At 43.8% G+C, this 14,620-nt stretch overlaps 1 protein-coding gene across 6 annotated transcripts in view; it reads right to left on the reverse strand.

Annotated features, from left to right (window-relative positions):
* The window catches only part of FBXO15 (F-box protein 15), a 397,776-nt gene that overhangs the window by 235,936 nt on the left and 147,220 nt on the right, over positions 1-14,620 (reverse strand). For 4 of the 6 annotated variants that reach the window (XM_085605916.1, XM_085605920.1, XM_085605917.1 and 1 more), the window contains exons 3-4: positions 14,138-14,187; positions 11,691-11,857 (exon numbers count right to left, since the gene is read on the reverse strand). In XM_085605916.1, coding sequence (XP_085462042.1) covers positions 11,691-11,857; positions 14,138-14,187 — 217 coding nt within the window. Of the gene's footprint in view, positions 1-11,690; positions 11,858-12,109; positions 12,239-14,137; positions 14,188-14,620 lie in introns of those variants that run through there. The other 2 variants (XM_085605918.1, XM_085605919.1) reach the window with 2 other exon arrangements.

Genomic DNA, 14,620 nt, shown 5'->3' on the forward strand with positions numbered 1-14,620 from the left:
GAGACATTAAAGGCAAAAGAGTTCAGTCTCATTTACCTAGACAACCTCCTTCTTTTGGATTAGTGCCCATCGAGACTGTCCGATCAGCTGCAGCTGGGTATCGATCTCCTACAGAACCTAGGCTTTGCAATCAACGACAAGAAATCTCTCTTGATGCCGTCCAAACAGACGACCTACCTTGGGTTCGTTATAGACTCGGTGGCAAGGACTTTGATCCTTCCTTCCTGGAAGGTAGCCAAGATCCGCAAAGAGCTGAAACCGATGCTAGCGCATTCCACCATGTTGTTAAGACAGGTAGTGAGAATAGCAGGCCTTCTGTCGTCTTCAAAACAAGCAATCTTCCCTGGGCCGTTCCATTACAATGCCTTGCAGTGCCTCAAAGCATCCCACCTTCATCGGGGGCCTACAATACCAGGTACCTATAACGGACAAAGTGAAGGTAGAGATGAAATGGTGGGTGGACCATATGAAAATATGGGAAGGCCGGACCATCTTCGGCTCCGGCCCGGACATCGTGATAGAGTCCAGTGACAGCAAATCCAGGTGGGGGCTCACTGTGGCGACTCCTTTACTGGAGAATAATGGTGCGCAGACGGAAGGTCATCTTTACATCAATTGTCTAGAAATTATGGCGGGGTCTTTCGCCGTACAATGATGAACCAAAGATAAAGCTTCATGCAGTGTCTTCTTAAACATGGACAATATTTCCGCAGTGCGTTATATCAACCACCTTGGGGGGGAATAAATCAAGGGCCTTGGCGGATCTAGCAAAGGAATTTTGGACGTTCTGCCTGTCCCACAATGTCTCCCTGACGGTAGAATACCTCCCGGAAGTCTCCAACATGGTAGCAGATTGGTACTCCAGGATGTGGTCTGACATGGGCCTGTGGCAGTTAAGCTGTCTCTCTTCCAGAGGTTGAACGCCGTTTGGCATCCGTTCTCTGACGATCTTTTTGCGGCAAGGCTGGACCATCAGCTAACCAGATTCTTCAGTTGGAAGCCAGATCCTCTTGCAACATGATTGGTCAAGGGAGACTGGGTATTCTTTCGCTCCATTCGCCATGCTAATGAGGCCAACAGCACAAGTTCGCAAGCAGCGGGCGAAGGTAGTGGTGATCACATCTTATTGGAGATCTCAAGTGTTGTTTCCAGTTCTTCTGGAACTTTACTGGGATTCTCCAATCCCTCTACCCCTCGATTCGACTACTGCGAGGGATCCCCAAGGCAATCCCCACCCTCTGGTCCTGCAGAGCCGCATGCCCATTGTGGCATGGTGAATTTCAGGTATCGTTGGAGAATCCCAGGCCTTTCGCAGGAGGCCGAAGAATTTTGGGGAGCAGCATGGGCTGACAGTACAAACAAGCATTATCGATCAGCATGGGTCAGATGGGTCAGTTGGTGTGTACTGAACGACCACGATCCCATGGCGTGCGAGGAGGTTACCATCATGAACTTCTTGGCCTCGTTAGCATTTCCGGGTCTAGTGTAAAGGACCATCAACTCCTATATATCAGCTATTTCGGCTGAGCATGTTCCGGGTTCAGGGAGCCCCGGGGAGGGGGGGGGGGGGGGGGGGGGGACGTCAACTGGTATGTAAGTTGATGCAGGGGATTCGGCTAACGCTCCCTCCAGAGCCCAGATATACTTCCTTATTGGACGTTAATAAGGTCCATCACTTATTTCGCTCCTGGCAACCCAATAAATATTTATTGCACAAGGAACTGTCTGCAAAACTGGCCATGCTACTGTGCATGGTGTCATGTCGGAGGGTGTCTGATGTACAAGCTATGGATATTGACTCCGCAAGAGTCACCTTGCATATTGTTCCTAAAACCAAGTCCAATTCCACAGTGGTGTCATCTCCGGCCTTGGATAAATTTCCAAAACTGTGAGTGGTTCTTTGTCTTAAGGAATATGAAAATATGACAGAGGAGTTTCGTCCTCCAGGGGACTGTCAGTTGTTGATCTCTCTCAGAAAACCTTTCATGGTGGTTTCTCCACCAACCATAGCCCGCTAGATCAGATGGGTCATGCAAGAAGTGGGCATCGACGTCTCACAATTTGGCGCCCACTCTGTGAGAGGAGCGATGGCTTCTAAAGCTTTCGCCCTAGGTACGTGTTTGGACTGGTCCTCAGATTCTATGTTCAAAAGACTATTTGTAACAAGTCATTGATATGGTGTCGTTGGTAGTGGATAAGCTTAGAACAAGCATAATCGTCGCCTATTGCCCTGAGATAGAATGAAAAATTCCCTGGTAATCATGAAGGAAGGTTTCAATTCTATTAATGACACAGAGGAGAGGATTATTCCCGCCCCAAGATTCCCGAGGCCCTTGTCCCAACCCGTGAGGTTCTGCATGAAGGTCTATCCCTTGCTTCATTCAGTCGTATGGTATAAGTATCTTTTGCTTTTCCATTCTAGTTAAGGCTGCAATTGTGAATTTTCCTTGCTATATGCCTTGGGAATGTACCAGTTTTTCTCTTAGAGTAGTTTCAGTTGTTTATGCACAAATAATATCTGCGTTAGTGGCTATGTTCGGGTTTTGATCTCCCCAGTTCAGATTAATAGCCCTTCCTCTGGTTTTTTTCAGGTTCTGATAACTCAAGAAAGTGGAAGTCTTCCAGGGAGAGCCCGCCTTTGTGGATATTATGGACTGCCTATTGGTGTACTACGTGTTGACCTTTACCATTTGAATCATGGGAAAAATAGTTTTTTTGTCTTGTTTAACTTAAAGCTGCTGGAAAAGGAATAAAGAAAGTTTGAGAATAATCCTTGCCTCGGTGTCCTTAGTAGAATTGAAACTTTTCTTCAAGATTAATAGGAAATGTTTCCTTCCTCACACATATTCAGTACAAAAGTCTCTAGTTCAGCTCTAAAATATTTGTAATAGAACACATGAGTTTCAACCATGTTCATTACCAATGTATCCCTCTTTCTCATCCTGGTTCTTGGGTCATCAGGACAACTTATTCCTTACAAAGAGGTGCCTTGTTGCAATCTTAACAAAACATATTTGACCCCCCCACCCCCAAACTGGGGAGAGGAGAGAGTAATAGGAATACCAATCCATAATTCAACATATTTAGTTTCTTTTTCATCAAAGCTAGGCAACCATCAAGTGAGATTTATTCTGGGCTGCTCCTTAAACTCATGACCCCATCCGGCACAAATTTGGAGCTAAAAGTTGGCAACTGCAAAGGTGCAGTAAAGCATGTCTTAAATCCTTGTCCCTACATAGCCTGGAGACCCTGCACCCTTTATCTGAAGAGCATGTCACAACAGCACACAGGTGATTATGAGCTGGATGCTAGCTAGGAAACTTAAAGGGGCAGAAAGTGGTGGGGATCCACTGAGGCAGGGAATGCAGTAGGATGTCTGAGAGCCTGCAGTCATAGCCATGTGGGAAATGAGGCAAATGCCACTGGAAGCAACACAGTTTGCCAACATAAAAGAAGATGCCTAGATGTGAACATTTCTAAAGCACGGGAAAAGTGCTGCCCACTATGCATTCGTGCAATATGTCTTTCCCTTGTTAAGAAGTGAAGTCTTATATTACAACCAGAAATGGAGGGTAGAGAGAGAGGTTTTAATTCTAATCAAGGCATGAGAGTGATTGAGACTCCTCTTGTCATAAGAAGCCATGCCAGACATCCCTGTAACGGCTACTGTTCTGACATCCGCCTTTACCATACCTCAGCCAAAACTTGAAGGATAATGGCAACATTCTCCAGAAACCACCTTAAGAATCTCTCTAACTAGAAGACTGTTAACTACAGTGAGTAAAAAGATGTCAAAGGAAAGAGATGAGAAACAGCAAAGAATCTACCAGGCGTCTCCCAAGAAGACCAAGCACAAGTTAAATTTAAAAAACGCACAAGCATGAATAAAAAGGGAGCAGAAATAACAAAAAAAAGAAACAAGAGAATGTAATGCAATGGGAGAGGAGACGTCATCTGCACGCAATAGAATGATCTTTGACTCCTGTTACACACCTTATTCGGAGGGCGAATGTTACAGATATATTATATGCAGAATGATACAGATAATTACATATAATGTGGTAGACTTTTACCACAGAGGGATTCTGCTGACATCATAGTGGTTTATAAATGTCACAAGAACCCTGAGATGGCCAAAACAGGTACATACTTACCTAGATATAAATATGTAGCATTTCAATGAACTAGTTATCCAGAGTTTTGGTACTTGAAGGTAGACCAGATATTGCTCAGATATCTCAAGACTAAGTTGACCAATCCAATCCCCCGCTTACATTGCTGTTTGCTTCATGCGACTGCAATTATGTATGCTGCTGCATTAATGTATTAAAGTACTGTGACACTGTGCAGCCAGTGAAAAAAGAATTTCCATCACTATGTTCAAGGTTACCCACTTCAGGATGGAATGCACAACTTTGGTCAGGTGACCATGTGACATTGAACTGACATCCTCTAGCCATAGATGAGGCAGCCTCAAGCTAGTCCTTTTTGGAGCGCAACTGACCTACACATACTACTACTGTCATTACCAACTGATAAGAGTTTCCCATCCCCACTTTCTGAATACTGTTAAGATAATTTATTATATAATGCAGTGATCTCAATAAAGCCCTTGCAGACACCAGTAGGGGAATAAAAAAGGGTGATCTTTATACTTTCCCACAGTTACATCGCCAGGTCAGATTTGCATTTTTTATCACTTCCTTTTCCCCCTATGTTCCCTGCTGATTTCTTAGTAGTCCGCTCCCTCTTATCCTCTCCTCCCATCACTTGCCTTCTTGTGTACCGTCCTCCTCAGTCCTCACCTTCATTTTTACCTGCTTTTCAAGACCTACTGGCCAATCTGGTGGTCAATTATGCCTCGGTTCTGGTGCTGGGGGATTTTAATTACTGGCCCTCGGACCAACACGAGTGCCTTGCTTCAAAGGAATTCACAGAATCCCTACTATCTTTTAACTTCGTGTCACATATAGTTGTCCCCACTCACTCTCACGGGCACACACTCGACCAGGTCTGGTCTCTCAACCTTCCATTGGCCTCGGTGGCTGTCTCTCCTTGCCCCTGGTCTGATCATGCCCTTATCTCTTTTTCAATCCCCTATAACCCACTTTCCAAAACCCCGCGTGCAAAAAACACCTGGGCGCGGAACTGGAACAGGCTGGATCTCCCCTCTTTGACCTCCCTGCTCCGCAATTCCTTTCCCTCCTTCTCTGGCCTATCATCTGCCTCTCAAGCCAAGGCCATTAACATCTGGCTGGCTGGAGGTTGCGACTCAGTGGCTCCTCTACGTCGCATTTCCATTCGTCGACTCAAGGACTCCAATAGATGGTTTAATGACCACCTAAAAGAACTCAAACTGAGTGCCCGACGGGCGGAGAGGCAGTGGAGGAAAGATTACAGCCTTTCATCTAAAACTCATTTCCTGGCACTACTGGCTAAATATAAATCAGCAATCCTGGCTGCAAAAACTGATTACTTCTCCATGAAAATTACGTCCGCTGACAACAAACCCAGGGTAATCTTTGGCATTGTGAATGACCTGGCATTCTCTGACCGATCCTCGTCCCAAATCCCACCCTCCCAGCCCCTCTGCGATCAACTCAATCACTATTTCATGGACAAAATCACAACTATCAAGGCCAATATCCCATTACCTTCGCCTGCTTTCGCTGATCCCTCCCCCCCCACTGTCCAGAATCTTCTCACTCTGTTCCCTCCCCTCACTCAGGAATCCTTTCTAGCAATACTCCCTAAAGTAAAGTCGGGGTCTCCGGCGGATGTCTGTCCCGCACGCATCCTACAGCAAATCTACTCTAGCTGCCCTGACCCCCCTATTGCTTTCCTTAACAGCTCCTTGGCTCAGGGTGTTGTGACCCCTGTACTTAAGGCCGCTACCATAGTGCCTCTGCTGAAGAAACCCGGCGCGGACCCTTCCATCTCGGCTAATTTTCGCCCCATCTCCCTGCTGCCCTTTCTGGGCAAGGTGATGGAACGCCATGTCACCGCGGTACTGAGCGCTCACATTGAGGCAAATGGGGGGCTGGCCTCTCGCCAGGCAGGATTCCGCCCCAGGCATTCGACCGAATCGGTCGTAGTCTCAGTCCTTGATAACCTCAGAAAGGGTATGGATGACAACAACTACCAGGCACTGGTCCTCCTTGATCTTTCCGCCGCCTTTGACACAGTGGACCATACCATCTTACTTGCCCGTGTCAAGGCGGCCGGCATCGGGGGATCAGCTTTGGTCTGGCTCTCCTCCTTTCTGAGGGACCGCACTCAGGCGGTCCGACTAGGCGATTTCACTTCCACCCCTCTCTCTGTCACTTGTGGTGTCCCCCAGGGTTCCTCTCTCTCTCCCTTACTCTTTAATCTCTATATCTTTCCTCTTATCTATGCACTCCAGCAGCTGGAGGTCACTGTTTACAACTATGCGGATGACCTCCAGCTCATCTTTGATCTGTCCCCCTCTCTCCTTTCGGTCTCGAATTTCCAGTCAACTATGACATTCATCAGGGACTGGATGAATCACAACCATCTCAAACTGAACCCTGATAAGACCGAGTTGGTTCTCACTGGTGGTTCATCCAGCCCCTGGAACTCCCTTTTCTGGCCCCCCTCTCTTGGCCCGGCACCATCCCCCTCCACTGTGGTCAAAACTTTGGGTGTTAAAATGAATAACCAGCTCACTCTTCACTCACAAATTAGTTCCGTGGTTTCCTCCTGTTTCCTCACTCTCCGTACTATCCGTTCCGTTTCCCGCTTCTTCTCCCCCCAGGCACTTAAGATCATCATAGCCGCCCTGGTAATTTCACGATTGGACTACGCCAACGCCCTTTATCATGGCATTCCAGCATACAGCCTGCGTAGACTCCAAGTTATCCAGAACCAGGCGGCCAGGCTGATATACAGCCTTCCACGCTACCATCATTCCACTCCCCTTTTAAAAAAGCTTCACTGGCTCCCCGTGAAACAACGCTCCCTTTTTAAGATTGGATGCATGGTTTTTCAGGCCCGCCTGGGCACTGCCCCCGCTTTCATCGCCTCACTAATTAAACCCTATGTCCCTGCCAGAAATCTCCGGTCTTCCTCCAAGTCCCTTCTTCAGACCCCCCGCTTCTCACGCAAAAAGTGGGGCGGTTCTAACTTCTCAACTTTGGCCCCCATTTTCTGGAACTCACTTCCAGACAATCTCCGTTCTGCCACTCAGTACCTCTCCTTCCGTAGAGACCTGAAAACTTTTCTTTTTAGCCAGGCTTTCCCCGTCTAAAAATTTACTCCACTCTTTCACGGTCTTTCCTCCTCAGTTACTGAACCTCCAGCGCCAAGAAACCGCAAGGTGTACGCCGCGCTCTATAAGTGTTTTAAATTAGAAATTAAATTAGAAATTACATGCGTTTGTAAATTAGGCAGTACTTTTGCCTCCTCTTGCACATCTAAGCATAGTCCGTAACTCCTGAGCTTTCAGAAGCCATAAGCCTTGCGGGTGACAAGTTTAGCATTGCCAACTGCTGAGCTGTAGGGAAACAAGGAACCTTGCACGTGACAAGCTAACCTGGTGTTTACCTGCCACTCCTACTATTGAAACTTAATGTTATAACAAAGAACAAACCAGCTGATTTCGCCAAAAGGCTAAGAGTGCTGTAGAGGATCCATGCTCAATTCACACTTAAAGTGTCCATAAAGCGGGAAAACTTGTGAGCTAATGTCAGGAATTCAGGAACTTGTGAAAGTCAGCAGCCCACCTGGCTGGTCTTCAGATCCATTCTGGCAAAAATATTCAAACTCTAGCGGCTATGCTAACAGTGAATATAACCAATAATTCTCTATCCAGAGGAATCTTTCATCAGGATTTAAAAGATAGCACACGTGACCATTAATCAAGAGCAACAACTGTGACCCAGAAGACCCTAATACATGTAGCCTAATTTCTAATAGACCCTTCCTTGACAAACTAATTGAAAGAACAGCATTTCTACAGATCTCTTAATTCCTAGAAGGCAACCACTTACTCTTGGACTGGTAAACAGGATCCTGCCTTGAAATAGACACAGAATCTACTATAATTGCTAAATGGGATTACTTAAAAAGCCATGTTGACAAAACAGCATAGCAGCCCTACTTCTTCTGGACCTCTTTGGCTTTCGGCACAGTTTATCATCAAGTTTTAATTCTCAAGATCGAAAGAAATCAGTAAAAATGTTTTCTTAAATCTCACCAAGGAGTATATTAAAATTAGGGTGATAGGACTTCAACCCAGTCGTGATACTCGGGTCAACATGCTTCTGCCAATCTCATACCCTACTAACAGGTATTTGGCATTCATCAGGACCAAAAATACTTCAATATCACTCTGCGGACAAAAGTATGTGATAATAAAAATACGGATATTATGATAAAGATCATACAGCCTGTGTGCCACATCAAGAGTGGATATGTTCGTGCTGTTGTGACCCTTAAAAGGAAAAGGAATTTCGAAACAAGATACAAAAAAGAAACTTCAATGTAAATTCATATCTATAGCACAAGTATGCATCTGTGTGTCAAATGGATGTCCATGCACAGTTTTATCTAACAAATATCTGTCAAAACGCTTGTGAATAATATTGCGCCACAAAAATATACATTTCGTCTTACCTGAAAAAGTATATTTCAAGCCTCAACTCATAGTGCCCAGACAGTGTGATCACAGGGCTAAAAGCAGGAATTGGAATGAGCCTCATGGTCCAACCGGATGCAGACAAAACAGGTCAACAAAGAGAGGACTACATAAGTGAGAAGCCAAGAGCCTCTCACCTCATAGGAGATAAGACACTTAAGTAGCATTCAGGCACCAAATTGCAAAGTGCAACCCGCCTCTCATCATCTCTGGTATTTCATGTGCCATTTTATATCTAAAACAATTGTCTTACATTGCCTAACGTAAGCAGACCAAAAAAACAGGTTATATTGTTTGTGAACATAAATCAAACCGTGTTTAAGTGTAGTGACCAATATTCAACAGTTGTGTCCACAGACCCTTCCGTATTTAACTAATGATATTTAATCGTGCAGACACTTTTAGTCCGTTCCCACTCAAGGGCTCCCACGAACTAGTCCAAAAACAAAAATACCCTCACGAAGGGGCACTTACCCATACTGGTCCGCTGTACCGTCAAACAAAACTGCCTGCGGCGAGGAGACAACCCAGACGGATGGAGCTTCTCATCATGAAGCAAACTCCATTCCGTCATGATGCACATTAGCCACATCTCAAAATGATTCCTGGGAAATGTAGTCACTCAACTGGCAAGCGCCCACTTGCTGTGTTCAAGCCGAAAGTTGTGAGTGCCACATTGACAGGGAAAATGCGCTGAACACACAGGTACAACACAATTCTCCAAACATTCACACAATTTTCCTTTTTTACAAACTTGTTAAAAATAAAATAACTTACAACACCTGCCAGAAAGTAAGATAGTACCTTTTTCAATAAGCAGAGATCTCCATAGTCATTATCTGAAGCCTGTGAACATGGTAAAACACCCATGATGGTAATAACTGAAAACACAAGAGATCTCAATAGTCTCCATATAAATCCTGTGAAAACTGAAAAACAGCCATAATGGTCATAACCGCCAACAACAGCGTATTATTAGTGCAATGAGGACCAAAAAGGAACATCGAAACTTGGATGGTCCAAGGTGTCATAATTCACTCCTACTACATGGGTTTCCAACCTAAAAACCCAAAGCTGCTCTCTGTGAAAAAACAAGGTCTGTATATCTAATCCTTTTATTGAATTCTCTGGTTTATCAAACTCTGTCTCTGGCCAAAAGAGATCCCTTTCTCCATGATTTATCTAAGGAAATGTTGTCATCTTAGTTTTGTTGCATCGGAATCTAATTGTGCACCTCTGCACCATTATTCTAATCTTCACTTTATATGTGGTCAGCCCTATATAATGAAGCATACAGAGACAAATGATCAAGTAGATGACGTCGCTGGTACTGCAATTACTCTGATACCTTACCTTCCCAGGGTCTCTGAAGGCCCAGATCGTTTCTTTAGTACCTCTCTAGCATCGCCCCTTCAAATGATCAAGATGTCAACAATATAACGTTTACAATTTTTTGGTTCCTTTAAAAAGGGTTGTCAGTTGGTGTTGGTTAGAACTGCTGCATGTACAAATTAGCTATGCTGGGGGTGCAGGTACTTCCCATTGAAGTCCCAGAAATTTGAAGGTATAGTTGATCTTGTAAAACTGAAGAAATTCTCTTTCATGCCCAGACGTGGACACTCCATTATGAACAAAATGGGATTTTTATGATCAGATCGGTTGGCCCAAAAATTAGAGATTAGAGATTGATAGGGCTGTTAAGATAAATATATATAGATAGGGTTATTAGGATAAATACAGAAAGGGTTGCTTAGATAGACAGATAGGTGAGTGACCGACAGGTAGGTAGAGAGATCGACAGGTGGATAGACAAGTTAGTAGGCAGGTGGATAAGAGGATAAATAGACAAACACACAGGTAGTTTGATAGGCAGACGGGTAGATAGCTAGACAGACGGGTAGGCAGACCCATAGAAAGACAGATCAGACTGGTAGGTAGAAGGGTAGACTGGCAGGCAGAATAATAGATAGGGTTGTAAAGATAGATAGACAGATCTACATAGATAGGGTTCTAAGATAGATATAAATAGGGTTGCTTAGATAGAGAGACAAGCAGGCAGACGATACAGCTGTGAAGATAAGTAGACAGACTGACAGGTAAGTAGCAGTCCAACAGGTAGATAGGTAGATGAGGTTGTGAAGGTAGATACTTGGAATAAATGGCACATATTTAATTAGTAATATAATAGTTAAATGTATATATAAGCATGACATACAAGCCCACTGAAAGCAAACAAGAAAGCCATATATGCAGAACCGGCTACATTTGTTTACAAATAGAATTGTAATCTTCAATTAAAATACATACCTGCTTGGCATACAAGAGTGCAGCTATAAATGCACATGTTGCGTGTATATTAAAAAGAGGATTACTTCATAAAGATCATAGAGAACATTTTGAAATGGACACAACCTAGTATGCTGTGAAACAGCAGCAGTCAGATAAGGAATGGTCACTGAAAAGGAATTTAAAATTGCATTAGCAGGAGACAGGAACTAATAAGACTGGGCTGTGCGCAGTGCTCAAATTGGTAGCGTCCTATCACATCAGGCTGTAAACACAAAAAGAAACACTTAACAATAAAGTGAAAACAAACTACTGGCACTTAAGGGAACAAAGTTGTGGTCCTGCTCCGGGAGAAAGAACAAAAATGCAGTCACTCAAAGTGCAATCAGCCAGTGGCTGAAGTAGACTGACCCACTGCCCTAAACTGTATGCTGCAGTGGGAGGAAGCAAAATGTGAATGACACAACCAACAGATGGAGAGCAGGCTGAAAGCACCTTTCAGTATATTACACAAATAGTTGTCGTAAAACCTAAAAGGTCTTGGCTAATGCCAGATCTAAAACAATGTTTTAAAAAAAAAGTGGGAGTTGATGTGTAAATTGACTGAGGGGCTCCGTTTCTCGGGACGCCGACCATCGTTTCACTGCCTCCTTTCTCTTGCTACCATTTGACCACCAGTTTACGTGATTCCAGATTTTCTTTCCATTTAATTACAATAGGACAAGTCTTAAAAGATATTACTTATTACCTGCCATCTAAGGACCCATATCGCGGGGGCGGGTTAGCAGATGTTGAGGCGGCCGCAGACCGTGCGGCTCCGCCTCTCTTCAGGAACTCCCTCTGCTGCTTCTGGAGCCAGCCGCGTCCGGCTGCCATGGTTACAAGTGCGAACGCACTGTTTGGGAAGCGGTAGCTCTGGAATAAATGGAGAAAAAATATTACATATCTCAAAACACAAAATCCAGTGTTGTACAGAAACTGATAATCTGTTTGTCAATCGTCTTCCTGACTTTGTTGCTTCTGTCCGCAGAAAGAATGAGCACTCAGGTCAGGATGTCTGTCAAGCAACAGCGAAGCTACACGTTCTCTTATCAAACACTAGACATTTTTATACAAAGTACGTACTGCTTTTATTTCCTTCTCGCAGCCATAAGCTTCATTGCTTACCCCAGCAAAACCGAACAGTACACCAAGAAGCACGCACACCTTTCCTGTCAACTAAAGCGTTCCGTTGACTTTGTCCTATTAGTGCCGTTTCGAAACCGTGGTAGGATGGCTCCCACTTGTGTAGAGGCGGACGCACGCCGTAGAGACTCGCTTTTCGACCTATTAGCGCCCTGAGTACAGTGAAGCATTAGATTGGCTGACGACCCGCGTCTCCCATTGGTTGCTGCTACAAATGTCAGCGGCCTCGGACGGACACACACTTAACGTTTCTTTTATTGTGCTCGAGTTGAAGAGCATGTGTCTTATGTACTAAACTGTTTTATTTTCACTTTGATGTCTCTGCCGCTCAAGATCCATATGTAGGGACTATCGTTTAAGAGGCTCGGGAAGGACCCCAGACCTGTCTGTGCTGCGTTTAACTGACGAGCAGTCCGGCAGAGGCGGGAAATACAAAACATAAAAGTTAAACCAATGAACAAAGACAGCTCTCTGGATCAAACAAGCATTGGTAATTGCATTAGGGTTCGCCTATGTGATTAATAATATTTTTTGGGGGGGGTGATCCAGCGGGTTACCAACCTCAGGTACTCAAACACCATATACTTACCTGGGCCCATAAACACACATTCACATAGGCTAGTAAATACCGCTGGGGGTTATTATTAATAATATAATAAACTTTATTGCTTGATTAACAAAAAAAAAACCTTTGCAATCCACTACATTATGAAATGACATGTGTCCAAGTAGATAAGCAGCACATTTTGTGTAAAAGAAAGATTTGATTGAATACATTAAAAAGTTACGATATTACCATAAGACTGCACAGGGTCTAAAAGTGGCATTCAGTTCAACCAGTAAAGTGCATTAAGTAACATAAAAAAGTACAGCCTATCAAGTTTGGAGTCCGTTCTCCATCAAATATTACTAAAACAAATACAAGTTTCTATAAAATTGTTTCAGAAAAGTCTTGGTTTGGGCTGATTTCGGGTTCAATTAACCTCACCACTCACGGGCAGCATCCCAAATAGGTCTCTGATCAAGATTACAATTTTTTGGTCCCTTTCGTTATTCTTTTCCCGGCCTGATCCATGAACCTTACCAAGGCATAATTTAGATCAGGATTGTGTGAGTTGAAACTTGCTAAAACTGCGACTCTGCTGGATCTAATTTCCATTTTGTTCCAAATTTTCCTTAGGAGGGACCTTCTTTCCTGCATCAGGCTTGTACATAGACAGAGAATATGGATTATGTCTTCCCTGTATTTTCCACAAAGGCGGCATTATTGCTGAGTTTGGTCTCTTTTCCACTTCGGCAGGTGACAAAGCAGGTTGAACCCTCCCAGTCTTAATTTTACAAAACAGATTTTGGTACATGCAGAGAATGGTAAAGTTAGGTACCCCTGGGGAGACAGTTTGGAGTATGTGTTGAGAATTAGCCAACCGTGTGACCTTTTTGCGAGGCATGATTTGTCCTCTACTACGGAGAGTTTTTTCATACATATTTTTGCTAGTCTTTTATATTCGCCTTGGCTAATTTGCAGATCCCATACTTCTTTTAAGATCAAAGTTGCCAGGCCTTTAGCCCAGTATGCGTGCCCCGAATGCCATTGATTTGTAGATATATTAGACCAAAGGTGTTACCGCTGGGGGTAAATTTTTGTAAATGCTTTTTATGGGATTAGTTACCTGTCAAATTTTAACTAATCTTTCACTGATCAAAAAGTTATTTTCCCTGGTCAATGGACCTATTAGTTGGAACTAGTTGATGGTGAAATGACATATAATTATATTTCTTACTATTTTCGAAATAACCACAGACTCGGGAAAAGTTTAAATGTTTTATCTAGTCAAATTCATGGGAGCCAAAATCATAAATACAGTACGAACTCTGTTTCTCCAAGGAAGGAAAAGTCAATGAATTCAATAATCAATCATCTATATTAAACGAGATTTCACAATGAGAGTACTCAGAAAGGAGAGGATAGAGAGAGCAGTACAATGACATACTACACAGATGTATATTTACCTGGTATGGTGTGGAAACGAACCCTTTGGCCAAGGAGCTGGAAGGGTCCCCTGGGAAAGAAATAGGTGACAAAGGCTTCAGGACAGGATAGATGATCTCTTCTAGATCCGACACCAGCGTCACACCCCTCTCTAACACTATCTTCCTCGTCGATTCTTCCGCGATCTAATTATTTTCCTTATTTCCCTCCTCTATTCTTCCATGATCTTCTAATTAATTGGCTTAAAATCTACTTCTGAAAATCGATTCTTCTTCAGCATTCGTTTAGCTCTCAGACAGCATCCCTGTCTCTCAGCATCCCTTTGTGTGTTCTAACTAGCTAAACTACTTCAATTATACCTTTCTATGCTCATGTACCACCCATTAATGTTTCAACTTTATGAAACTCCTAATTCTGGTTGGACAGGCAAGGGGGGATGATCATCACACCATGCTAAGTTTTAATAATTTTCTTTGGTTCTTTGTTTAATGTTCCCGCCCCTT

This window comes from Triturus cristatus, chromosome 5_1 (assembly GCF_964204655.1).
Source record: "Triturus cristatus chromosome 5_1, aTriCri1.1, whole genome shotgun sequence".
NCBI classification, from domain to species: domain Eukaryota; kingdom Metazoa; phylum Chordata; class Amphibia; order Caudata; family Salamandridae; genus Triturus; species Triturus cristatus.